The following is a 26,371-nucleotide window of genomic DNA, read 5'->3' on the forward strand; positions in this document are numbered from 1 at the left end:
AAGAATATATGGTGTGGGAGGCAAGTTGTTAGAAGCAGTGAAAAGTTTTTATCGAGGATGTAAGGCATGTGTACGTGTAGGAAGAGAGGAAAGTGATTGGTTCTCAGTGAATGTAGGTTTGCGGCAGGGGTGTGTGATGTCTCCATGGTTGTTTAATTTGTTTATGGATGGGGTTGTTAGGGAGGTGAATGCAAGAGTTTTGGAAAGAGGGGCAAGTATGAAGTCTGTTGGGGATGAGAGAGCTTGGGAAGTGAGTCAGTTGTTGTTCGCTGATGATACAGCGCTGGTGGCTGATTCATGTGAGAAACTGCAGAAGCTGGTGACTGAGTTTGGTAAAGTGTGTGAAAGAAGAAAGTTAAGAGTAAATGTGAATAAGAGCAAGGTTATTAGGTACAGTAGGGTTGAGGGTCAAGTCAATTGGGAGGTGAGTTTGAATGGAGAAAAACTGGAGGAAGTGAAGTGTTTTAGATATCTGGGAGTGGATCTGGCAGCGGATGGAACCATGGAAGCGGAAGTGGATCATAGGGTGGGGGAGGGGGCGAAAATTTTGGGAGCCTTGAAGAATGTGTGGAAGTCGAGAACATTATCTCGGAAAGCAAAAATGGGTATGTTTGAAGGAATAGTGGTTCCAACAATGTTGTATGGTTGCGAGGAGTGGACTAAGGATAGAGTTGTGCGCAGGAGGATGGATGTGATGGAAATGAGATGTTTGAGGATAATGTGTGGTGTGAGGTGGTTTGATCGAGTAAGTAACGTAAGGGTAAGAGAGATGTGTGGAAATAAAAAGAGTGTGGTTGAGAGAGCAGAAGAGGGTGTTTTGAAATGGTTTGGTCACATGGAGAGAATGAGTGAGGAAAGATTGACCAAGAGGATATACGTGTTGGAGGTGGAGGGAACGAGGAGAAGAGGGAGACCAAATTGGAGGTGGAAAGATGGAGTGAAAAAGATTTTGTGTGATCGGGGCCTGAACATGCAGGAGGGTGAAAGGAGGGCAAGGAATAGATTGAATTGGAGCGATGTGGTATACCGGGGTTGACGTGCTGTCAGTGGATTGAATCAAGGCATGTGAAGCGTCTGGGGTAAACCATGGAAAGCTGTGTAGGTATGTATATTTGCCTGTGTGGACGTATGTGTATACATGTGTATGGGGGTGGGTTGGGCCATTTCTTTCGTCTGTTTCCTTGTGCTACCTCGCAAATGCGGGAGACCGACAAAGCAAAAAAAAAAAAAATATATATATATATATAGGCATGTAAGGCATGTGTACATGTAGGAAGATAGGAAAGTGATTGGTTCTCAGTGAATGTAGGTTTGCGGCAGGGGTGTGTGATGTCTCCATGGTTGGTTAGTTTGTTTATGGATGTGGTTGTTAGGGAGGTGAATGCAAGAGTTTTGGAAAGAGGGGTAAGTATGCAGTCTGTTGTGGATGAGAGAGCCTGGGAAGTGAGTCAGTTGTTGTTCGCTGATGATACAGCACCGGTGGCTGATTCATGTGAGAAACTGCAAAAGCTGGTGACTGAGTTTGGTAAAGTGTGTGAAAGAAGGAAGTTGAGAGTAAATGTGAATAAGAGCAAGGTTATTAGGTACAGTAGGGTTGAGGGTCAAGTCAATTGGGAGGTAAGTTTGAATGTAGAAAAACTGGAAGTGAAGTGTTTTAGATATCTGGGAGTGGATTTGGCAGTGGATGGAACCATGGAAGTGGAAGTGAATCATAGGGTGGGGGAGGGGGCGAAAATTCTGGGAGCCTTGAAAAATGTGTGGAAGTCGAGAACATTATTTCGGAAAGCAAAAATGGGTATGTTTGAAGGAATAGTGGTTCCAACAATGTTGTATGGTTGTGAGGCATGGGCTATGGATAGAGTTGTGCGCAGGAGGGTGGATGTGCTGGAAATGAGATGTTTGAGGACAATATATGGTGTGAAGTGGTTTGATCGAGTAAGTAATAATTGGGTGAGAGATATGTGTGGTAACAAAAAGAGTGTGGTTGAGAGAGCAGAAGAGGGTATTTTGAAATGGTTTGGTCACATGGAGAGAATGAGTGAGGAAAGACTGACCAAGAGGATATATGTGTCAGAGGTGGAGGGAACGAGGAGAAGTGGGAGACCAAATTGGAGGTGGAGAGATGGAGTGAAAAAGATTTTGAGTGATCGGGGCCTGAACATGCAGGAGGGTGAAAGGAGGGCAAGGAATAGAGTGAATTGGAGCGATGTGGTATACCGGGGTTGACGTGCTGTCAGTGGATTGAATCAGGGCATGTGAAGCGTCTGGGGTAAAACATGGAAATCTGTGTAGGTATGTATATCTTTGCGTGTGTGGACGTATGTATATACATGTGTATGGGGGTGGGTTGGGCCATTTCTTTCGTCTGTTTCCTTGCGCTACCTCGCAAACGCGGGAGACAGCGACAAAGCAAAAAAAAAAAAAATATATATATATATATATATATATATATATATATTTTACCAGCACATAATTCTGAAAGACTTCTTTTTGTGTAATAAATTTCTCAGTAACTGTACAGTTGTCTACTTGCTGTTATTTTTTTTTTTTTTACATATAATTATAGCAGAGGTCTTAGATTTTTTTCTTTTTAAATCTTAGAAAAAAATTGTTTTTTATCCCTGGGGATAGGGGAGAAAGAATACTTCCCACGTATTCCCTGCGTGTCGTAGAAGGCGACTAAAAGGGGAGGGAGTGGGGGGCTGGAAATCCTCCCCTCTTGTTTTTTTTTTTAACTTTCCAAGAGAAGGAATAGAGAAGGGGGCCAGGTGAGGATATTTCCTCAGAGGCCCAGTCCTCTGTTCTTAACGCTACCTTGCTAATGTGGGAAATGGCGAATAGTTTGAAAGAAAAGAAAGAAAAAATATATATATATATATATATATATATATATATATATATATATATATATATATATATATATGAGAGCAAGGTTATTAGGTACAGTAGGGTTGAGGGTCAATTCAATTGGGAGGTGAGTTTGAATGGAGAAAAACTGGAGGAAGTGAAGTGTTTTAGATATCTGGGAGTGGATCTGGCAGCGGATGGAACCATGGAAGCGGAAGTGGATCATAGGGTGGGGGAGGGGGCGAAAATTCTGGGAGCCTTGAAGAATGTGTGGAAGTCGAGAACATTATCTCGGAAAGCAAAAATGGGTATGTTTGAAGGAATAGTGGTTCCAACAATGTTGTATGGTTGCGAGGCGTGGACTATGGATAGAGTTGTGCGCAGGAGGATGGATGTGCTGGAAATGAGATGTTTGAGGACAATGTGTGGTGTGAGGTGGTTTGATCGAGTAAGTAACGTAAGGGTAAGAGAGATGTGTGGAAATAAAAAGAGCGTGGTTGAGAGAGCAGAAGAGGGTGTTTTGAAATGGTTTGGTCACATGGAGAGAATGAGTGAGGAAAGATTGACCAAGAGGATATATGTGTCGGAGGTGGAGGGAACGAGAAGAGGGAGACCAAATTGGAGGTGGAAAGATGGAGTGAAAAAGATTTTGTGTGATCGGGGCCTGAACATGCAGGAGGGTGAAAGGAGGGCAAGAAATAGAGTGAATTGGAGTCATGTGGTATACAGGGGTTGACGTGCTGTCAGTGGATTGAAGCAAGGCATGTGAAGCGTCTGGGGTAAACCATGGAAAGCTGTGTAGGTATGTATATTTGCGTGTGTGGACGTGTGTATGTACATGTGTATGGGGGGGGGGCCATTTCTTTCGTCTGTTTCCTTGCGCTACCTCGCAAACGCGGGAGACAGCGACAAAGTATAAAAAAAAAAAATATATATATATATATATATATATATATATATATATATATATATATATATATATATATATATATATATATATATATATATATATATCCTAGTGCTACCTCGCACACATGAGGGGGGAGGGGGATGGTATTCCATGTGTGGTGAGGTGGCGGTGGGAATGAGTGGGGGCAGACAGTGTGAGTTGTGTGCATGGGTATGTGTATGTATGTGTCTGTGTGTGTATATATATGTGTACATTGAGATGTGTAGGTGTGTATATTTGCGTGTGTGGACGTGTGTGTGTGTATACATTGTGTGTGGGGGTGGGTTGGGCCATTCCTTTCGTCTGTTTCCTTGCGCTGCCACGCGGGCGCGGGAGGCGGCGGCGAAGCAAAATGAAGTATATAAAATAGATTTATTTATATATATATATATATATATATATATATATATATATATATATATATATATATAAAAGGGAAGGGAGCGGGGGGCTGGAAATCCTCCCCTCTCATTTTTTTTTAAATTTTCCAAAAGAAGGAACAGAGAAGGGGGCCATATGAGGATATTCCCTCAAAGGCCCGGTCCTCTGTTCTTAACGCTACCTCGCTAATGCGGGAAATGGCGAATAGTATGAAAAAAAAAAAAAATATATATATATATATATATATATATATATATATATATATATATATATATATATATATGGATACTCAGAAAAGCAAATGGATTTGTATGTAGCATTTATGGATCTGGAGAAGGCATATGATAGAGTTGATAGAGATGCTCTGTGGAAGGTATTAAGAATATATGGTGTGGGAGGCAAGTTGTTAGAAGCAGTGAAAAGTTTTTATCGAGGATGTAAGGCATGTGTACGTGTAGGAAGAGAGGAAAGTGATTGGTTCTCAGTGAATGTAGGTTTGCGGCAGGGGTGCGTGATGTCTCCATGGTTGTTTAATTTGTTTATGAATGGGGTTGTTAGGGAGGTGAATGCAAGAGTTTTGGAAAGAGGGGCAAGTAAGAAGTCTGTTGGGGATAAGAGAGCTTGGGAAGTGAGTCAGTTGTTGTTCGCAGATGATACAGCGCTGGTGGCTGATTCATGTGAGAAACTGCAGAAGCTGGTGACTGAGTTTGGTAAAGTGTGTGAAAGAAGAAAGCTAAGAGTAAATGTGAATAAGAGCAAGGTTATTAGGTACAGTAGGATTGAGGGTCAAGTCAATTGGGAGGTGAGTTTGAATGGAGAAAAACTGGAGGAAGTGAAGTGTTTTAGATATCTGGGAGTGGATCTGGCAGCGGATGGAACCATGGAAGCGGAAGTGGATCATAGGGTGGGGGAGGGGGCGAAAATTCTGGGGGCCTTGAAGAATGTGTGGAAGTCGAGAACATTATCTCGGAAAGCAAAAATGGGTATGTTTGAAGGAATACTGGTTCCAGCAATGTTGTATGGTTGCGAGGTGTGGGCTATGGATAGTTGTGCGCAGGAGGATGGATGTGCTGGAAATGAGATGTTTGAGGACAATGTGTGGTGTGAGGTGGTTTGATCGAGTGAGTAACGTAAGGGTAAGAGAGATGTGTGGAAATAAAAAGAGCGTGGTTGAGAGAGCAGAAGAGGGTGTTTTGAAGTGGTTTGGGCACATGGAGAGAATGAGTGAGGAAAGATTGACCAAGAGGATATATGTGTCGGAGGTGGAGGGAACGAGGAGAAGAGGGAGACCAAATTGGAGGTGGAAAGATGGAGTGAAAAAGATTTTGAGTGATCGGGGCCTGAACATGCAGGAGGGTGAAAGGAGGGCAAGGAATAGAGTGAATTGGAGCGATGTGGTATACCGGGGTTGACGTGCTGTCAGTGGATTGAATCAAGGCATGTGAAGCGTCTGGGGTAAACCATGGAAAGCTGTGTAGGTATGTATATTTGCGTGTGTGGACGTATGTATATACATGTGTATGGGAGGGGGTTGGGCCATTTCTTTCGTCTGTTTCCTTGTGCTACCTCGCAAATGCGGGAGACCGACAAAGCAAAAAAAAAAAAAAATATATATATATATATAGGCATGTAAGGCATGTGTACATGTAGGAAGATAGGAAAGTGATTGGTTCTCAGTGAATGTAGGTTTGCGGCAGGGGTGTGTGATGTCTCCATGGTTGGTTAGTTTGTTTATGGATGTGGTTGTTAGGGAGGTGAATGCAAGAGTTTTGGAAAGAGGGGTAAGTATGCAGTCTGTTGTGGATGAGAGAGCCTGGGAAGTGAGTCAGTTGTTGTTCGCTGATGATACAGCACCGGTGGCTGATTCATGTGAGAAACTGCAAAAGCTGGTGACTGAGTTTGGTAAAGTGTGTGAAAGAAGGAAGTTAAGAGTAAATGTGAATAAGAGCAAGGTTATTAGGTACAGTAGGGTTGAGGGTCAAGTCAATTGGGAGGTAAGTTTGAATGTAGAAAAACTGGAAGTGAAGTGTTTTAGATATCTGGGAGTGGATTTGGCAGTGGATGGAACCATGGAAGTGGAAGTGAATCATAGGGTGGGGGAGGGGGCGAAAATTCTGGGAGCCTTGAAAAATGTGTGGAAGTCGAGAACATTATTTCGGAAAGCAAAAATGGGTATGTTTGAAGGAATAGTGGTTCCAACAATGTTGTATGGTTGTGAGGCATGGGCTATGGATAGAGTTGTGCGCAGGAGGGTGGATGTGCTGGAAATGAGATGTTTGAGGACAATATATGGTGTGAAGGGGTTTGATCGAGTAAGTAATAATTGGGTGAGAGATATGTGTGGTAACAAAAAGAGTGTGGTTGAGAGAGCAGAAGAGGGTATTTTGAAATGGTTTGGTCACATGGAGAGAATGAGTGAGGAAAGACTGACCAAGAGGATATATGTGTCAGAGGTGGAGGGAACGAGGAGAAGTGGGAGACCAAATTGGAGGTGGAGAGATGGAGTGAAAAAGATTTTGAGTGATCGGGGCCTGAACATGCAGGAGGGTGAAAGGAGGGCAAGGAATAGAGTGAATTGGAGCGATGTGGTATACCGGGGTTGACGTGCTGTCAGTGGATTGAATCAGGGCATGTGAAGCGTCTGGGGTAAAACATGGAAATCTGTGTAGGTATGTATATCTTTGCGTGTGTGGACGTATGTATATACATGTGTATGGGGGTGGGTTGGGCCATTTCTTTCGTCTGTTTCCTTGCGCTACCTCGCAAACGCGGGAGACAGCGACAAAGCAAAAAAAAAAAAATATATATATATATATATATATATATATATATTTTACCAGCACATAATTCTGAAAGACTTCTTTTTGTGTAATAAATTTCTCAGTAACTGTACAGTTGTCTACTTGCTGTTATTTTTTTTTTTTTTACATATAATTATAGCAGAGGTCTTAGATTTTTTTCTTTTTAAATCTTAGAAAAAAATTGTTTTTTATCCCTGGGGATAGGGGAGAAAGAATACTTCCCACGTATTCCCTGCGTGTCGTAGAAGGCGACTAAAAGGGGAGGGAGTGGGGGGCTGGAAATCCTCCCCTCTTGTTTTTTTTTTTAACTTTCCAAGAGAAGGAATAGAGAAGGGGGCCAGGTGAGGATATTTCCTCAGAGGCCCAGTCCTCTGTTCTTAACGCTACCTTGCTAATGTGGGAAATGGCGAATAGTTTGAAAGAAAAGAAAGAAAAAATATATATATATATATATATATATATATATATATATATATATATATATGAGAGCAAGGTTATTAGGTACAGTAGGGTTGAGGGTCAATTCAATTGGGAGGTGAGTTTGAATGGAGAAAAACTGGAGGAAGTGAAGTGTTTTAGATATCTGGGAGTGGATCTGGCAGCGGATGGAACCATGGAAGCGGAAGTGGATCATAGGGTGGGGGAGGGGGCGAAAATTCTGGGAGCCTTGAAGAATGTGTGGAAGTCGAGAACATTATCTCGGAAAGCAAAAATGGGTATGTTTGAAGGAATAGTGGTTCCAACAATGTTGTATGGTTGCGAGGCGTGGACTATGGATAGAGTTGTGCGCAGGAGGATGGATGTGCTGGAAATGAGATGTTTGAGGACAATGTGTGGTGTGAGGTGGTTTGATCGAGTAAGTAACGTAAGGGTAAGAGAGATGTGTGGAAATAAAAAGAGCGTGGTTGAGAGAGCAGAAGAGGGTGTTTTGAAATGGTTTGGTCACATGGAGAGAATGAGTGAGGAAAGATTGACCAAGAGGATATATGTGTCGGAGGTGGAGGGAACGAGAAGAGGGAGACCAAATTGGAGGTGGAAAGATGGAGTGAAAAAGATTTTGTGTGATCGGGGCCTGAACATGCAGGAGGGTGAAAGGAGGGCAAGAAATAGAGTGAATTGGAGTCATGTGGTATACAGGGGTTGACGTGCTGTCAGTGGATTGAAGCAAGGCATGTGAAGCGTCTGGGGTAAACCATGGAAAGCTGTGTAGGTATGTATATTTGCGTGTGTGGACGTGTGTATGTACATGTGTATGGGGGGGGGGCCATTTCTTTCGTCTGTTTCCTTGCGCTACCTCGCAAACGCGGGAGACAGCGACAAAGTATAAAAAAAAAAAAAAAAATATATATATATATATATATATATATATATATATATATATATATCTATATATCCTAGTGCTACCTCGCACACATGAGGGGGGAGGGGGATGGTATTCCATGTGTGGTGAGGTGGCGGTGGGAATGAGTGGGGGCAGACAGTGTGAGTTGTGTGCATGGGTATGTGTATGTATGTGTCTGTGTGTGTATATATATGTGTACATTGAGATGTGTAGGTGTGTATATTTGCGTGTGTGGACGTGTGTGTGTGTATACATTGTGTGTGGGGGTGGGTTGGGCCATTCCTTTCGTCTGTTTCCTTGCGCTGCCACGCGGGCGCGGGAGGCGGCGGCGAAGCAAAATGAAGTATATAAAATAGATTTATTTATATATATATATATATATATATATATATATATATATATGTATGTGTATGTATATATATATATATATAAAAGGGAAGGGAGCGGGGGGCTGGAAATCCTCCCCTCTCATTTTTTTTTAAATTTTCCAAAAGAAGGAACAGAGAAGGGGGCCATATGAGGATATTCCCTCAAAGGCCCGGTCCTCTGTTCTTAACGCTACCTCGCTAATGCGGGAAATGGCGAATAGTATGAAAAAAAAAAAAAATATATATATATATATATATATATATATATATATATATATATATATATATATATATATATGGATACTCAGAAAAGCAAATGGATTTGTATGTAGCATTTATGGATCTGGAGAAGGCATATGATAGAGTTGATAGAGATGCTCTGTGGAAGGTATTAAGAATATATGGTGTGGGAGGCAAGTTGTTAGAAGCAGTGAAAAGTTTTTATCGAGGATGTAAGGCATGTGTACGTGTAGGAAGAGAGGAAAGTGATTGGTTCTCAGTGAATGTAGGTTTGCGGCAGGGGTGCGTGATGTCTCCATGGTTGTTTAATTTGTTTATGAATGGGGTTGTTAGGGAGGTGAATGCAAGAGTTTTGGAAAGAGGGGCAAGTAAGAAGTCTGTTGGGGATAAGAGAGCTTGGGAAGTGAGTCAGTTGTTGTTCGCAGATGATACAGCGCTGGTGGCTGATTCATGTGAGAAACTGCAGAAGCTGGTGACTGAGTTTGGTAAAGTGTGTGAAAGAAGAAAGCTAAGAGTAAATGTGAATAAGAGCAAGGTTATTAGGTACAGTAGGATTGAGGGTCAAGTCAATTGGGAGGTGAGTTTGAATGGAGAAAAACTGGAGGAAGTGAAGTGTTTTAGATATCTGGGAGTGGATCTGGCAGCGGATGGAACCATGGAAGCGGAAGTGGATCATAGGGTGGGGGAGGGGGCGAAAATTCTGGGGGCCTTGAAGAATGTGTGGAAGTCGAGAACATTATCTCGGAAAGCAAAAATGGGTATGTTTGAAGGAATACTGGTTCCAGCAATGTTGTATGGTTGCGAGGTGTGGGCTATGGATATTGTGCGCAGGAGGATGGATGTGCTGGAAATGAGATGTTTGAGGACAATGTGTGGTGTGAGGTGGTTTGATCGAGTGAGTAACGTAAGGGTAAGAGAGATGTGTGGAAATAAAAAGAGCGTGGTTGAGAGAGCAGAAGAGGGTGTTTTGAAGTGGTTTGGGCACATGGAGAGAATGAGTGAGGAAAGATTGACCAAGAGGATATATGTGTCGGAGGTGGAGGGAACGAGGAGAAGAGGGAGACCAAATTGGAGGTGGAAAGATGGAGTGAAAAAGATTTTGAGTGATCGGGGCCTGAACATGCAGGAGGGTGAAAGGAGGGCAAGGAATAGAGTGAATTGGAGCGATGTGGTATACCGGGGTTGACGTGCTGTCAGTGGATTGAATCAAGGCATGTGAAGCGTCTGGGGTAAACCATGGAAAGCTGTGTAGGTATGTATATTTGCGTGTGTGGACGTATGTATATACATGTGTATGGGAGGGGGTTGGGCCATTTCTTTCGTCTGTTTCCTTGCGCTACCTCGCAAACGCGGGAGACAGCGACAAAGTATAATAAAAAAGATAAAAAAAAAAATATATATATATATTATCCCTGGGGATAGGGGTGAAAGAATACTTCCCATGCATTCCTCGCGTGTCGTAGAAGGCGACTAGAGGGGACGGGAGCGGGGGGCCAGAAATCCTCCCCTCCTTGTATTTTTTAACTTTCTAAAATGGGAAACAGAAGAAGGAGTCACGCGGGGAGTGCTCATCCTCCTCGAAGGCTCAGGCTGGGGTATCTAAATGTGTTTGGATGTAACCAAGATGTGAAAAAAGGAGAGATAGGTAGTATGTTTGAGGAAAGGAACCTGGATATATATATATATATATATATATATATATATATATATATATATATATATATATATATATATATATATGGAGCGATGTGGTATACCGGGGTTGACGTGCTGTCAGTGGATTGAATCAAGGCATGTGAAGCGTCTGGGGTAAACCATGGAAAGCTGTGTAGGTATGTATATTTGCGTGTGTGGACGTATGTATATACATGTGTATGGGGGGGTTGGGCCATTTCTTTCGTCTGTTTCCTTGCGCTACCTCGCAAACGCGGGAGACAGCGACAAAGTATAATAAAAAAAAAATAAAATAATATATATATATATATATATATATATATATATATATATGTTATCCCTGGGGATAGGGGAGAAAGAATACTTCCCGCGTATTCCCTTCGTGTCGTAGAAGGCGACTAAAAATGGAGGGAGAGGGTGGCTGGAAATCCTCCCCTCTCTTTTTTTTTAATTTTCCAAGAGAAGGAACAAAGAGGGCCAGGTGACAATATTCCCTCAAAGGCCCAGTCCTTTGTTCTTAACACTACCTCGCTGATGCGGGAAATGGCGAATAGTATGAAAAAAAAGAAAAAATTCTAATAATGCTTATTGGTGAATGACAGATTTTACCTTGTCTGTCTGTTGATACCAGCACTTTTTCATTATTTTCCATTTACCTTTGGAGCAAATGGGATTCCAGTTGGATGATACTTTGTATAACAAATAAATTGGATGATGATTTCTACTGCCTGCTTTGGTGCATACTGTTACCGTGCATTGGGGTGGTAAGCAGCTATTTCATAAGAAAAGATCTAATGTAGATTCTTGAACATTTCTGGGATTGAACCTTTGTACAAATTGGAGGAGTGAGTAATGAGAGGCTTGGTGACTTACCGATAAAATCGTGAAGAATACAGCCAGCAGAGTTACTGCCTCTGGCTTGCCTATGATTACATCAATCATTGCAGTCTCCAGTAATGGTTATATCCTCATTTTCTTAAGATGCATAGTGTTCTAATTTGTTTTAGTTGAAATTACTGGATGGGTTGTACTATAATATAATGCTTAATGGTTTGCAACTGAATTTCATGATGCAACCATAAATTTTAGTTTTCCCTTTATCAGATGGACTGCATGAAAGATGTTTTATGTCTAATTCTCTTCTAACTGAAATAGTAAGACCTCCCTCTTCCCCTTTCCTATCTTGTCGAAGCAAATGAAACCCCATGTACGAATTTTTACATTGCGGTTTTAAGTAGATTTCCATGATACATATGACTTTGTTTTGTCTAATCCCTTTTGAAATTCCCTTAAGTTACAATGGATGCTGAATGCTTTCCAAAAACATATATTGAGCTTCTTAGTTATGTTGAATTAGGCTTTGCTTTCCTAGTATTGTATTACCATTAATCTCTGTGAGTGAATCCTGGATCTGTGGTGCTTCAGGGTTCAACTCAATATCTCTTTTTCTTATTTGTCGATTAATCTTCACACTTAGGTTTTAAGTATTTCTTTAATCTCATCTTTGATATCTTTAATGTTTTTGTTGTCCTTCAAATTAATCTTTTATCAAATAGGAATGTTGCAAATTCTTCTTGATAGTTTAGAATTATAACTATCTATCTATCTGTTTATCCGTTGCCTGTTCCCTCTGGGAACTCCCATCAAGGTGGTGGCCATGGCAAATGAGTCCTCCCTCATCTTTGTCTTTACATGACTCCCTTGCATACAGCATTCCATGCATTCTTCTGCCATTTGTCTCCCTCCACCACCACTGTTTCCCCATATCACAGGTTTCCCCATATCACAGGTTGCCTTCATCACACACCAACCCATTAAATCGTACTATTGTATATTCTCCTTGTAAACTCCCTGTTTTGCATTCTTTCCAAATGCCCAAACCACCTCAGAGTATTACATTTCACCCACTCTATCACTACAATTTGTTCCCATTGCATTCCCTTCCATACCACATCTCTCATACATCCCCTCATTTCTTTCTTCATTCCACCTAGTCAGACCACCTGTTTCTCTCAAATGATTCATTTTCTTTGCTTGGATTCTTGACATCTGTGACTCATTCCATGTCCATATTTTGACTGCATAGGTCAGGCTTAAGAGGACTATACTGTTCCTTAATTCTTCTTCACTTCCATACTTACACCTCTTCCCTACATTATTCTATGATGGGACCCAGTGACTCTTCTACCCTGTACTGCTCTTTACCTTATCTCTCCTTCCATATCACCAAACTTACCCAAGATAACTTCAAAATGCTTAGATTCTCTAACCTCTTCCAGTCTTTCTCCACCATATCTATAACATGGTTTAGTACACTTTCTTCTTATACTCTGTAGGGTTTTGAAAAACTTACACTTTCACTCTGTTACCTTTCAGACACCATTACTTTACAATTACTTGCATTTACCTTCAATTGTCTATGCTTTCACATCATAAAAGACATTTACAACCTTCTGCAACTACTCTTTACTTGCAGCAAACAACACAGTGTAATCCGCTACACTCCATCTCTTACCCCCCCTTTCCCAAGTTTTGCTTTCATCTCTCTTATCACTTCATCCATGTATATGTTAAAAAGCCATGATGACATCACACAGCCCTACCTCACACCAGCATGTCTACCAAAACTTTTCTCAACTTTCCGTCCACTCATACATGTGCACTTGCTGCTCTGTAGAGAGCTTTCACACCATTCAACAGTTCTCAACCTTCCCCCATATATCCTTTACACATCCCATAAAGCATTCCACTCAACTATCATATGCTTTTTCCTTAGCCCTAAAAAGTGCATGCAATCCTTATCTTTCATTATATAGTTTTCCACAGTCATTTTTACCACAAAATTCTGATGCATTCATTCCCTACCTTTCCTAACCCCCCCCGCTTTTAATTTATTCTGCTCTCCGTCACTTCCATCACACTGTTAGTTATCACTGTTGCATACACTTTTCATGGTATAATTTAACAGATGTCAAATTTGAATGGAGAAAAATTGGGGAAGTGGAGTGTTTTAGGTATCTGGGAGTGGACTTGGCAATAAATTGAACCATAAAAGCAGAAGTAAGTCATAGGGTGGGGGAGGGGGCAAAGTTTTGGGAGCAATGAAGAATGTGTGGAAAGAGAGAACATGATCTCATAGGGCAAAAAGTAATAGTTGAGGTAATAGTTGTTCCACCAATATTGTATGGTTGCACAGCGTGTGCTATAGATAGGGTTGTGCAGAGGTGGATGGATGTATTGGAAATGAAATGTTTGAGGAAAATATGTGGTGGGAGGGGTTTTGATCAAGTAAGTAATGAAAGGATAAGAGAGATGTGTGGAAGTAAAAATAGTGTGATTGAGAGAGTAGAAGATGGAGAGAATGGGTGAGGAAAGGTTGACAAAGAGGATATATGTGTCAGAGGTGGAGGGAACAAGGAGGAGCGGGAGACCAAATTGGAGGTGGAAGGATGGAGTGAAAAACATTTTGAGCAATTGGGGCCTGAATAAGCAGGAGGGTGAGAGGCATGCAAGGAATATAGTGAATTGGAACACTGTGGTATACTGGGGTCGATGTGCTGTCAATGGACTGAACCAGGGCCTGTGAAACGTATGGGGTAAACCATGGAAAGATCTATGGGGCCTGGATGTGGATAGGGAGTTGTGGTTTCAGTGCATTACACATAATAACTAGAGACAGTGTGAACGAATGTGGCCTTTTTTTTTGTCTGTTTTCCTGATGCAACCTTGCTGACACAAGGGGTGTTGATGCTGTTTCCTGTAGGGCGGGATGGCATCAAGAATGGATGAAAGCAGGTTGATGGTAATTAAGAAAAGGGCCAGCATAATATGTGGTATTCAATAAATGCTAGGTAAGGATTCCGAATTCCAGATGTATAATTACTATATCTAGTGGATTTGGAGCAATGGCTGCCAAGTTATTGAGGGGACTCTTAAAAGGAAGTTAGATGGCTAGAACTAAGGGGAATGTTATAATTAGTAAGAATGAGAATTTTATGTTCTGCAATAATTTAGGTCATGCTACTGTGATGTATGGGAAACTGATATGAATATGCAAGTAATAAGAGGCCATTTAAAGGCACTGACAATCTTTGTTTTTTTAATGAAGCATGAAATTACCAATGAGAGATATGCTTAAGAGAGTATGATGTAAAAAAAGAGAAAAAGTTGAATATATCAGTATGATGTATAAATATTTTATGAATGTGAACAGAATAGCTTCACAATTGATGACAAAGAAAGAATGTATATCATAGCCCCTAGAAGGAAGTTGACCTCATGAGATATTACATGCTGAGAGGGGGCAATATCAAAAGAGATCTAATTTTTTAATTGATTGCTTCTTTCTTGTGGTAAAATATACAACCATTGATTCTTGTAGTGGATTCCATCTGTTCTTTCCTGACACTGCAGGCCTAAAATTTTACCACTTACTGACTAGTAAATGTGAAAATGTCAAGGATGTGCTCTTATGTTATGAAACAATTGTTAAAGCTTTGTCACTCTTACAAGATAACAGATATCACTGACGAAAACCATCAATAATTATATTTCTTTCTTTTACAAAAGTATGCTTCTCACTTGGTATGCCTGAATATACTTCTGGAGTACCTCATATGCATGGAAATAGTGCAGTATAAGTTAAAGGTGGTGCAGCACTTGTGAATGATGTTTAACTAGGTTTGGCTGTGTATCATTTTATATAGAAAATTACATTCTAGTAAATTATAAGAACTTAGGAAGATATTCTTTTTATTTAATACTTGAAAATGCTGTGCAATGAGAAGTACTGCAGTTGCCTCACATAAAGGTTGATTAAGGAAGGATTAAACTGGGGGAGAGGTAAGCCAATAATGAGGGAAGATAAGAGTGATATGGATGGTAGCTAATAGATTTGTGTAGAAATAGGGGTATATACAGGAAATATTGCATTAGTCACCTTGCCAAATAGTGGGAGATTGTATATGGACCGTAAAGAAAGATGTATAAGTTACATTGAATGTTACAACTGGTCAGTAAGAAGTTGGTTTGTAGCTACTTTCAAACAAATCAGTGTGTGTAGAGAGAAAAGAATTATACAGAAATATTTTGTAGTTACACACCAAGTTTTAATCTGGATATTGTTAGATTATCGTTTGTCATCAAATTATTGGTGAAACCTCTTAGAAGCTAATTTACTTTAATTTTATAACATTCCTCTGGTAAGTCACAAAACAATGACTTACAGAAATTCAAGATAATTATTCTATATTGTCCCTTTGAAATATTTTCCATGGGCAAAAGAAGCCTTAAAAAGTATATTTCCTTTATCATTAAAGAAAACTGCATCTGAAACCTTTCAATTTTCTTTACAGTATCTCCTTGACAACCTGATCACCAGTGTAAGTCAGCAACAATATTGTTCTCATGGTAGTTTGTTTACATCATCCTACATTGTATTACTTGAATCCACTTTGTTAGTTTCAAAACCTACCCTTAACATATCCTCATCCTACCACCAAGCAAAGGTATATGCCCATTTAGGTATGTCCTACCCTCATCTCTAGTTCCATCTGATACACCTGTTAACATTATATCTGACATATCCTCTAACTTTGCCACAAGTAAATCATAAAATAGCTTAACCCTCTTCTTGACAAAACCTTACGTTACCTCAAACGTTCTCTATCTCCATCGTTTTTCCTTGTAGTATTAGGAACATACATGTATATGTATCATACAAAAAAAGTTTGGAGTATATATTTTTGTAATTATAGAATTCCTCCCCATGTTTTAATGGGCCAGTCATAAATATAGGCATTTATAGTTGCCATATTTTACCAGCAACTCAAAATCGTCAAGCCTTTCAATTACAAATACATTACTGGTGATGTGCTGAATGAGACCTCATGATTCCCTAGTATCTTCACCCTGCTGGGTCACTGGTGATGTGCTGGATGAGGCCTCATGATTCCCTAGTATCTTCAGCCTGCTGGGTCACTGGTGATGTGCTGGATGAGACCTCATGATTCCCTAGTATCTTCACCTTGCTGGGTCACTGGTGATCTGCTTGAAGAGACCTCATGATTCCGTAGTATCTTCACCCTGCTGGGTCACTGGTGGGTGCTGGATGAGACCTCATGATTCCCTAGTATCTTCACCCTGCTGGATCACTGGTGATGTGATGGATGAGACCTCATGGTTCCCTAGTATCTTCACCCTGGTGGGTCACTGGTGATGTGCTGGATGAGACCTCATGATTCCCTAGTATGTTCACCCTGGTGGGTCACTGGTGATGTGCTGGATGAGGCCTCATGATTCCCTAGTATTTTTACCCTGGTGGGTCACTGGTGATGTGCTGGATGAGACCTCATGATTCCCTAGTATCTTCACGCTGCTGGGTCACTGGTTATGTGCTGGATGAGGCCTCATGATTCCGTAGTATGTTCACCCTGGTGGGTCACTGGTGATGTGCTGGATGAGGCCTCATGATTCCCTAGTATGTTCACCCTGGTGGGTCACTGGTGATGTGCTGGATGAGACCTCATGATTCCCTAGTATATTCACCCTGCTGGGTCACTGGTGATATGCTGGATGAGTCCTCATGATTCCCTAGTATGTTCACCCTGCTGGGTTACTGGTGATGTGCTGGATGAGGCCTCATGATTCCCTAGTATGTTCACCCTGGTGGGTCACTGGTGATGTGCTGGAGGAGACCTCATGATTCCCTAGTATGTTCACCCTGGTGGGTCACTGGTGATGTGCTGGATGAGACCTTATGATTCCCTAGTATGTTCACCCTGGTGGATCACTGATGATGTCCTGGATGAGGCCTCATGATTCCCTAGTATGTTCACCCTGGTGGGTCACTGGTGATGTGCTGGATGAGACCTCATGATTCCCTAGTATGTTCACCCTGCTGGGTCACTGGTGATGTGCTGGATGAGACCTCATGATTCCCTAGTATGTTCACCCTGGTGGGTCACTGGTGATGTGCTGGATGAGACCTCATGATTCCCTAGTATGTTCACCCTGGTGGGTCACTGGTGATGTGCTGGATGAGACCTCATGATTCCCTAGTATGTTCACCCTGCTGGGTCACTGGTGATGTGCTGGATGAGACCTCATGATTCCCTAGTATGTTCACCCTGGTGGGTCACTGGTGATGTGCTGGATGAGACCTCATGATTCCCTAGTATGTTCACCCTGGTGGGTCACTGGTGATGTGCTGGATGAGACCTCATTTTTCCCTAGTATGTTCACCCTGGTGGGTCACTGGTGATGTGCTGGATGAGACCTCATGATTCCCTAGTATGTTCACCCTGCTGGGTGACTGGTGATGTGCTGGATGAGACCTCATTATTCCCTAGTATGTTCACCCTGGTGGGTCACTGGTGATGTGCTGGATGAGACCTCATGATTCCCTAGTATGTTCACCCTGCTGGGTGACTGGTGATGTGCTGGATGAGACCTCATGATTCCCTAGTATCTTCACCCTGGTGGGTCACTGGTGATGTGCTGGATGAGGCCCCATGATTCCCTAGTATGTTCACCCTGCTGGGTGACTGGTGATGTGCTGGATGAGGCCTCATGATTCCCTAGTATCTTCACCCTGGTGGGTCACTGGTGATGTGCTGGATGAGACCTCATGATTCCCTAGTATCTTCACCCTGCTGGGTCACTGGTGATGTGCTGGATGAGACCTCATGATTCCCTAGTATCTTCACCTTGCTGGGTCACTGGTGATGTGCTGGATGAGGCCTCATGATTCCCTAGTATGTTCACCCTGGTGGGTCACTGGTGATGTGCTGGAGGAGACCTCATGATTCCCTAGTATGTTCACCCTGGTGGGTCACTGGTGATGTGCTGGATGAGACCTCATGATTCCCTAGTATCTTCACCCTGGTGGGTCACTGTTGATGTGCTGGATGAGACCTCATGATTCCCTAGTATGTTCACCCTGGTGGGTCACTGGTGATGTGCTGGATGAGACCTCATGATTCCCTAGTATGTTCACCCTGCTGGGTCACTGGTGATGTGCTGGATGAGACCTCATGATTCCCTAGTATGTTCACCCTGGTGGGTCACTGGTGATGTGTGGAGGAGACTTCATGATTCCTTAGTATCTTCACCCTGCTGGATCACTGGTGATGTGCTGGATGAGACCTCATGATTCCCTAGTATGTTCACCCTGGTGGGTCACTGGTGATGTGCTGGATGAGGCCTCATGATTCCCTAGTATGTTCACCCTGGTGGGTCACTGGTGATGTGCTGGATGAGACCTCATGATTCCCTAGTATGTTCACCCTGGTGGGTCACTGGTGATGTGCTGGATGAGGCCCCATGATTCCCTAGTATGTTCACCCTGCTGGATCACTGGTGATGTGCTGGATGAGACCTCATGATTCCCGAGTATGTTCACCCTGGTGGGTCACTGGTGATGTGCTGGATGAGACCTCATGATTCCCTAGTATGTTCAGCCTGGTGGGTCACTGGTGATGTGCTGGATGAGGCCCCATGATTCCCTAGTATGTTCACCCTGCTGGATCACTGGTGATGTGATGGATGAGACCTCATGATTCCCGAGTATGTTCACCCTGGTGGGTCACTGGTGATGTGCTGGATGAGACCTCATGATTCCGTAGTATGTTCACCCTGCTGGATCACTGGTGATGTGCTGGATGAGACCTCATGATTCCCTAGTATGTTCACCCTGGTGGGTCACTGGTGATGTGCTGGATGAGACCTCATGATTCCCGAGTATGTTCACCCTGGTGGGTCACTGGTGATGTGCTGGATGAGACCTCATGATTCCGTAGTATGTTCACCCTGGTGGGTCACTGGTGATGTGCTGGATGAGGCCTCATGATTCCCTAGTATGTTCACCCTGGTGGGTCACTGGTGATGTGCTGGATGAGACCTCATGATTCCCGAGTATGTTCACCCTGGTGGGTCACTGGTGATGTGCTGGATGAGACCTCATGATTCCCTAGTATGTTTCCCTGTGGGTCACTGGTGATGTGCTGGATGAGACCTCATGATTCCCTAGTATGTTCACCCTGGTGGGTCACTGGTGATGTGCTGGATGAGACCTCATGATTCCCTAGTATGTTCACCCTGGTGGGTCACTGGTGATGTGCTGGATGAGGCCTCATGATTCCCTAGTATGTTCACCCTGCTGGGTCACTGGTGATGTGCTGGATGAGACCTCATGATTCCCTAGTATGTTCACCCTGGTGGGTCACTGGTGATGTGCTGGATGAGACCTCATGATTCCCTAGTATGTTCACCCTGTGGGTCACTGGTGATGTGCTGGATGAGACCTCATGATTCCCTAGTATGTTCACCCTGGTGGGTCAGTGGTGATGTGCTGGATGAGACCTCATGATTCCGTAGTATGTTCACCCTGGTGGGTCACTGGTGATGTGCTGGATGAGACCTCATGATTCCCGAGTATGTTCACCCTGGTGGGTCACTGGTGATGTGCTGGATGAGGCCTCATGATTCCCTAGTATGTTCACCCTGGTGGGTCACTGGTGATGTGCTGGATGAGACCTCATGATTCCCGAGTATGTTCACCCTGGTGGGTCACTGGTGATGTGCTGGATGAGGCCTCATGATTCCCTAGTATCTTCACCCTGCTGGATCACTGGTGATGTGCTGGATGAGACCTCATGATTCCCTAGTATCTTCACCCTGCTGGATCACTGGTGATGTGCTGGATGAGACCTCATGATTCCGTAGTATGTTCACCCTGGTGGGTCACTGGTGATGTGCTGGATGAGGCCTCATGATTCCGTAGTATGTTCACCCTGCTGGATCACTGGTGATGTGCTGGATGAGACCTCATGATTCCCTAGTATGTTCACCCTGCTGGATCACTGGTGATGTGCTGGATGAGACCTCATGATTCCCTAGGATGTTCACCCTGGTGGGTCACTGGTGATGTGCTGGATGAGACCTCATGATTCCCTAGTATGTTCACCCTGGTGGGTCACTGGTGATGTGCTGGATGAGACCTCATGATTCCCTAGTATGTTCAGCCTGGTGGGTCACTGGTGATGTGCTGGATGAGGCCTCATGATTCCCTAGTATGTTCACCCTGGTGGGTCACTGGTGATGTGCTGGATGAGGCCTCATGATTCCCTAGTATCTTCACCCTGGTGGGTCACTGGTGATGTGCTGGATGAGGCCTCATGATTCCCTAGTATCTTCACCCTGGTGGGTCACTGGTGATGTGCTGGATGAGGCCTCATGATTCCCTAGTATGTTCACCCTGGTGGGTCACTGGTGATGTGCTGGATGAGGCCTCATGATTCCCTAGTATGTTCACCCTGGTGGGTCACTGGTGATGTGCTGGATGAGACCTCATGATTCCCTAGTATGTTCACCCTGCTGGGTAACTGGTGATGTGCTGGATGAGACCTCATGATTCCCTAGTATGTTTCCTGTTGGGTCACTGGTGATGTGCTGGATGAGGCCTCATGATTCCCTAGTATGTTCACCCTGGTGGGTCACTGGTGATGTGCTGGATGAGGCCTCATGATTCCCTAGTATGTTCACCCTGCTGGGTCACTGGTGATGTGCTGGATGAGGCCTCATGATTCCCTAGTATGTTCACCCTGGTGGGTCACTGGTGATGTGCTGGAGGAGACCTCATGATTCCCTAGTATCTTCACCTTGCTGGGTCACTGGTGATGTGCTGGATGAGGCCTCATGATTCCCTAGTATGTTCACCCTGGTGGGTCACTGGTGATGTGCTGGATGAGGCCTCATGATTCCCTAGTATGTTCACCCTGCTGGATCACTGGTGATGTGCTGGATGAGACCTCATGATTCCCTAGTATGTTCACCCTGCTGGATCACTGGTGATGTGCTGGATGAGACCTCATGATTCCCTAGTATGTTCACCCTGCTGGATCACTGGTGATGTGCTGGATGAGACCTCATGATTCCCTAGTATGTTCACCCTGCTGGATCACTGGTGATGTGCTGGATGAGACCTCATGATTCCCTAGTATGTTCACCCTGCTGGGTCACTGGTGATGTGCTGGATGAGACCTCATGATTCCCTAGTATGTTCACCCTGGTGGGTCACTGGTGATGTGCTGGATGAGACCTCATGATTCCCTAGTATGTTCACCCTGCTGGGTCACTGGTGATGTGCTGGATGAGACCTCATGATTCCCTATGTTCACCCTGCTGGGTCACTGGTGATGTGCTGGATGAGACCTCATGATTCCCTAGTATGTTTCCTGCTGGGTCACTGGTGATGTGCTGGATGAGACCTCATGATTCCCTAGTATGTTCACCCTGGTGGGTCACTGGTGATGTGCTGGATGAGACCTCATGATTCCCTAGTATGTTCACCCTGCTGGGTCACTGGTGATGTGCTGGATGAGACCTCATGATTCCCTAGTATGTTCACCCTGGTGGGTCACTGGTGATGTGCTGGATGAGACCTCATGATTCCCTAGTATGTTCACCCTGGTGGGTCACTGGTGATGTGCTGGATGAGGCCTCATGATTCCCTAGTATGTTCACCCTGCTGGGTCACTGGTGATGTGCTGGATGAGACCTCATGATTCCCTAGTATGTTCACCCTGGTGGGTCACTGGTGATGTGCTGGATGAGACCTCATGATTCCCGAGTATCTTCACCCTGGTGGGTCACTGGTGATGTGCTGGATGAGACCTCATGATTCCCTAGTATGTTTCCTGTTGGGTCACTGGTGATGTGCTGGATGAGACCTCATGATTCCCGAGTATGTTCACCCTGCTGGGTCACTGGTGATGTGCTGGATGAGGCCTCATGATTCCCTAGTATGTTCACCCTGCTGGGTCACTGGTGATGTGCTGGATGAGGCCTCATGATTCCGTAGTATGTTCACCCTGGTGGGTCACTGGTGATGTGCTGGATGAGACCTCATGATTCCGTAGTATGTTCACCCTGGTGGGTCACTGGTGATGTGCTGGATGAGACCTCATGATTCCCTAGTATCTTCACCCTGGTGGATCACTGGTGATGTGCTGGATGAGGCCTCATGATTCCGTAGTATGTTCACCCTGGTGGGTCACTGGTGATGTGCTGGATGAGGCCTCATGATTCCCTAGTATGTTCACCCTGGTGGGTCACTGGTGATGTGCTGGATGAGACCTCATGATTCCCTAGTATCTTCACCCTGGTGGGTCACTGGTGATGTGCTGGATGAGACCTCATGATTCCCTAGTATGTTCACCCTGGTGGGTCACTGGTGATGTGCTGGATGAGGCCTCATGATTCCCTAGGATGTTCACCCTGCTGGATCACTGGTGATGTGCTGGATGAGGCCTCATGATTCCCTAGTATGTTCACCCTGCTGGATCACTGGTGATGTGCTGGATGAGACCTTATGATTCCCTAGTATGTTCACCCTGGTGGGTCACTGGTGATGTGCTGGATGAGACCTCATGATTCCCTAGTATCTTCACCCTGGTGGGTCACTGGTGATGTGCTGGATGAGACCTCATGATTCCCTAGTATGTTCACCCTGGTGGGTCACTGGTGATGTGCTGGATGAGGCCTCATGATTCCCGAGTATGTTCACCCTGCTGGGTCACTGGTGATGTGCTGGATGAGGCCTCATGATTCCCTAGTATGTTCACCCTGCTGGATCACTGGTGATGTGCTGGATGAGACCTCATGATTTCCTAGTATGTTCACCCTGGTGGGTCACTGGTGATGTGCTGGATGAGGCCTCATGATTCCCTAGTATGTTCACCCTGCTGGATCACTGGTGATGTGCTGGATGAGACCTCATGATTCCCGAGTATGTTCACCCTGGTGGGTCACTGGTGATGTGCTGGATGAGACCTCATGATTCCCTAGTATGTTCAGCCTGGTGGGTCACTGGTGATGTGCTGGATGAGGCCCCATGATTCCCTAGTATGTTCACCCTGCTGGATCACTGGTGATGTGCTGGATGAGACCTCATGATTCCCGAGTATGTTCACCCTGGTGGGTCACTGGTGATGTGCTGGATGAGACCTCATGATTCCCTAGTATCTTCACCCTGCTGGATCACTGGTGATGTGCTGGATGAGGCCTCATGATTCCCTAGTATCTTCACCCTGCTGGGTCACTGGTGATGTGCTGGATGAGACCTCATGATTCCGTAGTATGTTCACCCTGGTGGGTCACTGGTGATGTGCTGGATGGGACCTCATGATTCCCTAGTATGTTCACCCTGGTGGGTCACTGGTGATGTGCTGGATGAGACCTCATGATTCCCTAGTATCTTCACCCTGGTGGGTCACTGGTGATGTGCTGGATGAGGCCTCATGATTCCCTAGTATGTTCACCCTGGTGGGTCACTGGTGATGTGCTGGATGAGACCTCATGATTCCCTAGTATGTTCACCCTGCTGGATCACTGGTGATGTGCTGGATGAGACCTCATGATTCCCTAGTATGTTCACCCTGGTGGGTCACTGGTGATGTGCTGGATGAGGCCTCATGATTCCCTAGTATGTTCACCCTGGTGGGTCACTGGTGATGTGCTGGATGAGACCTCATGATTCCCTAGTATCTTCACCCTGGTGGGTCACTGGTGATGTGCTGGATGAGACCTCATGATTCCCTAGTATGTTCACCCTGGTGGGTCAGTGGTGATGTGCTGGATGAGACCTCATGATTCCCTAGTATGTTCACCCTGGTGGGTCACTGGTGATGTGCTGGATGAGACCTCATGATTCTCTAGTATCTTCACCCTGGTGGGTCACTGGTGATGTGCTGGATGAGGCCTCATGATTCCCTAGTATGTTCACCCTGGTGGGTCACTGGTGATGTGCTGGATGAGACCTCATGATTCCCTAGTATCTTCACCTTGCTGGGTCACTGGTGATGTGCTGGATGAGACCTCATGATTCCCTAGTATGTTTCCTGTTGGGTCACTGGTGATGTGCTGGATGAGACCTCATGATTCCCTAGTATGTTCACCCTGGTGGGTCACTGGTGATGTGCTGGATGAGACCTCATGATTCCCTAGTATGTTCACCCTGGTGGGTCACTGGTGATGTGCTGGATGAGACCTCATGATTCCCTAGTATGTTTCCTGTTGGGTCACTGGTGATGTGCTGGATGAGACCTCATGATTCCCTAGTATGTTCACCCTGGTGGGTCACTGGTGATGTGCTGGATGAGGCCTCATGATTCCCTAGTATGTTCACCCTGGTGGGTCACTGGTGATGTGCTGGATGAGACCTCATGATTCCCTAGTATGTTCACCCTGGTGGGTCACTGGTGATGTGCTGGATGAGACCTCATGATTCCCTAGTATGTTTCCTGTTGGGTCACTGGTGATGTGCTGGATGAGACCTCATGATTCCCTAGTATGTTCACCCTGGTGGGTCACTGGTGATGTGCTGGATGAGACCTCATGATTCCCTAGTATGTTTCCTGTTGGGTCACTGGTGATGTGCTGGATGAGGCCTCATGATTCCCTAGTATGTTCACCCTGCTGGGTGACTGGTGATGTGCTGGATGAGACTTCATGATTCCATATCATCTTCACCCTGCTGGTTTACTGGAAATATGCTGGGTTTGATATACTGCAATGTGCTGAGCATTAGGTGATATCCTTGTTGCAAGGCTTATTGGCAGCATTGTGGCAAGATTTAATGGTAGCATTATGCCAAGATTTAATGGTATCGATGTGTCATGGTTTAATGTTGGCATTGTGCCAAAATTTTTTAGTTAGATTGTGCCAAGATTTAATGGTAGTATTGTGTCAAGATTTAATGGTGGCATTGTGTCAAGATTTAATGGTGGCATTGTGCCAAGATTTAATTGGAGCATTGTGCCAAGATTTAATGGTGGCATTGTTTCAAGATATAATGGTAGCATTGTGCCAAGATTTAATGGTGGCATTGTTTCAAGATATAATGGTAGCATTGTGCCAAGATTTAATGGTGGCATTGTTTCAAGATATAATGGTAGCATTGTGCCAAGATTTAATGGTGGCATTGTTTCAAGATATAATGGTAGCATTGTGCCAAGATTTAATGGTGGCATTGTTTCAAGATATAATGGTAGCATTGTGCCAAGATTTAATGGTGGCATTGTTTCAAGATATAATGGTAGCATTGTGCCAAGATTTAATGGTGGCATTGTTTCAAGATATAATGGTAGCATTGTGCCAAGATTTAATGGTGGCATTGTTTCAAGATATAATGGTAGCATTGTGCCAAGATTTAATAGTGGCATTTTACCAAGATTTTATGGTGGTTTAGTTCCAAGATTTATTGTAAGCATTGTGCCAAGATTTAATGGTAGCATTGTGTCAAGATTTAATGGTTGCATTGTCCCAAGATTTAATAGTAGCATTGTGCCAAGATTCAATGGTGGCGTTGTGCCAAGATTTTTATGGTGGTATTGTGCCAAGATTTAATGGTGGTATTGGGTCAAAATTTAATGGCAGCATTGTGCCGAGATCTAATGTTAGCATTGTACCAAGATTCTTATGGTGGTATTGTGCCAAGATTTAATGGTGGTATTGAGTCAAAATTTAATGGTAGCAATGTACCAAGATTTAATGGTAGCATTGTGTCAAGATTTAATGGTGGCATTATGCCAAGATTTAATGATGTCATTGTGCCAAGATTTAATGGTGGTATTGGGTCAAGATTTAATGGTGGTATTGTGTTAAGATTTAATGGTAGTATGGCAAGAAAAGGCATATGATAGAGTTGATAGAGATGCTCTGTGGAAGGTATTAAGAGTATATGGTGTGGGAGGCAAGTTGTTAGAAGCAG

The 26,371-nt window shown here is 44.0% G+C and overlaps 1 protein-coding gene across 1 annotated transcript in view; it reads left to right on the forward strand.

Annotated features, from left to right (window-relative positions):
• The window catches only part of LOC139764711 (AMP deaminase 2-like), a 181,726-nt gene that overhangs the window by 91,388 nt on the left and 63,967 nt on the right, over nucleotides 1-26,371 (forward strand). Inside the window, exon 6 of the mRNA XM_071691598.1 lies at nucleotides 15,957-15,983. Within this exon, the coding sequence (XP_071547699.1) occupies nucleotides 15,957-15,983 (27 nt within the window). The remainder of the gene's footprint in view (nucleotides 1-15,956; nucleotides 15,984-26,371) is intronic.

This window comes from Panulirus ornatus, chromosome 50, assembly GCF_036320965.1.
Source record: "Panulirus ornatus isolate Po-2019 chromosome 50, ASM3632096v1, whole genome shotgun sequence".
NCBI classification, from domain to species: domain Eukaryota; kingdom Metazoa; phylum Arthropoda; class Malacostraca; order Decapoda; family Palinuridae; genus Panulirus; species Panulirus ornatus.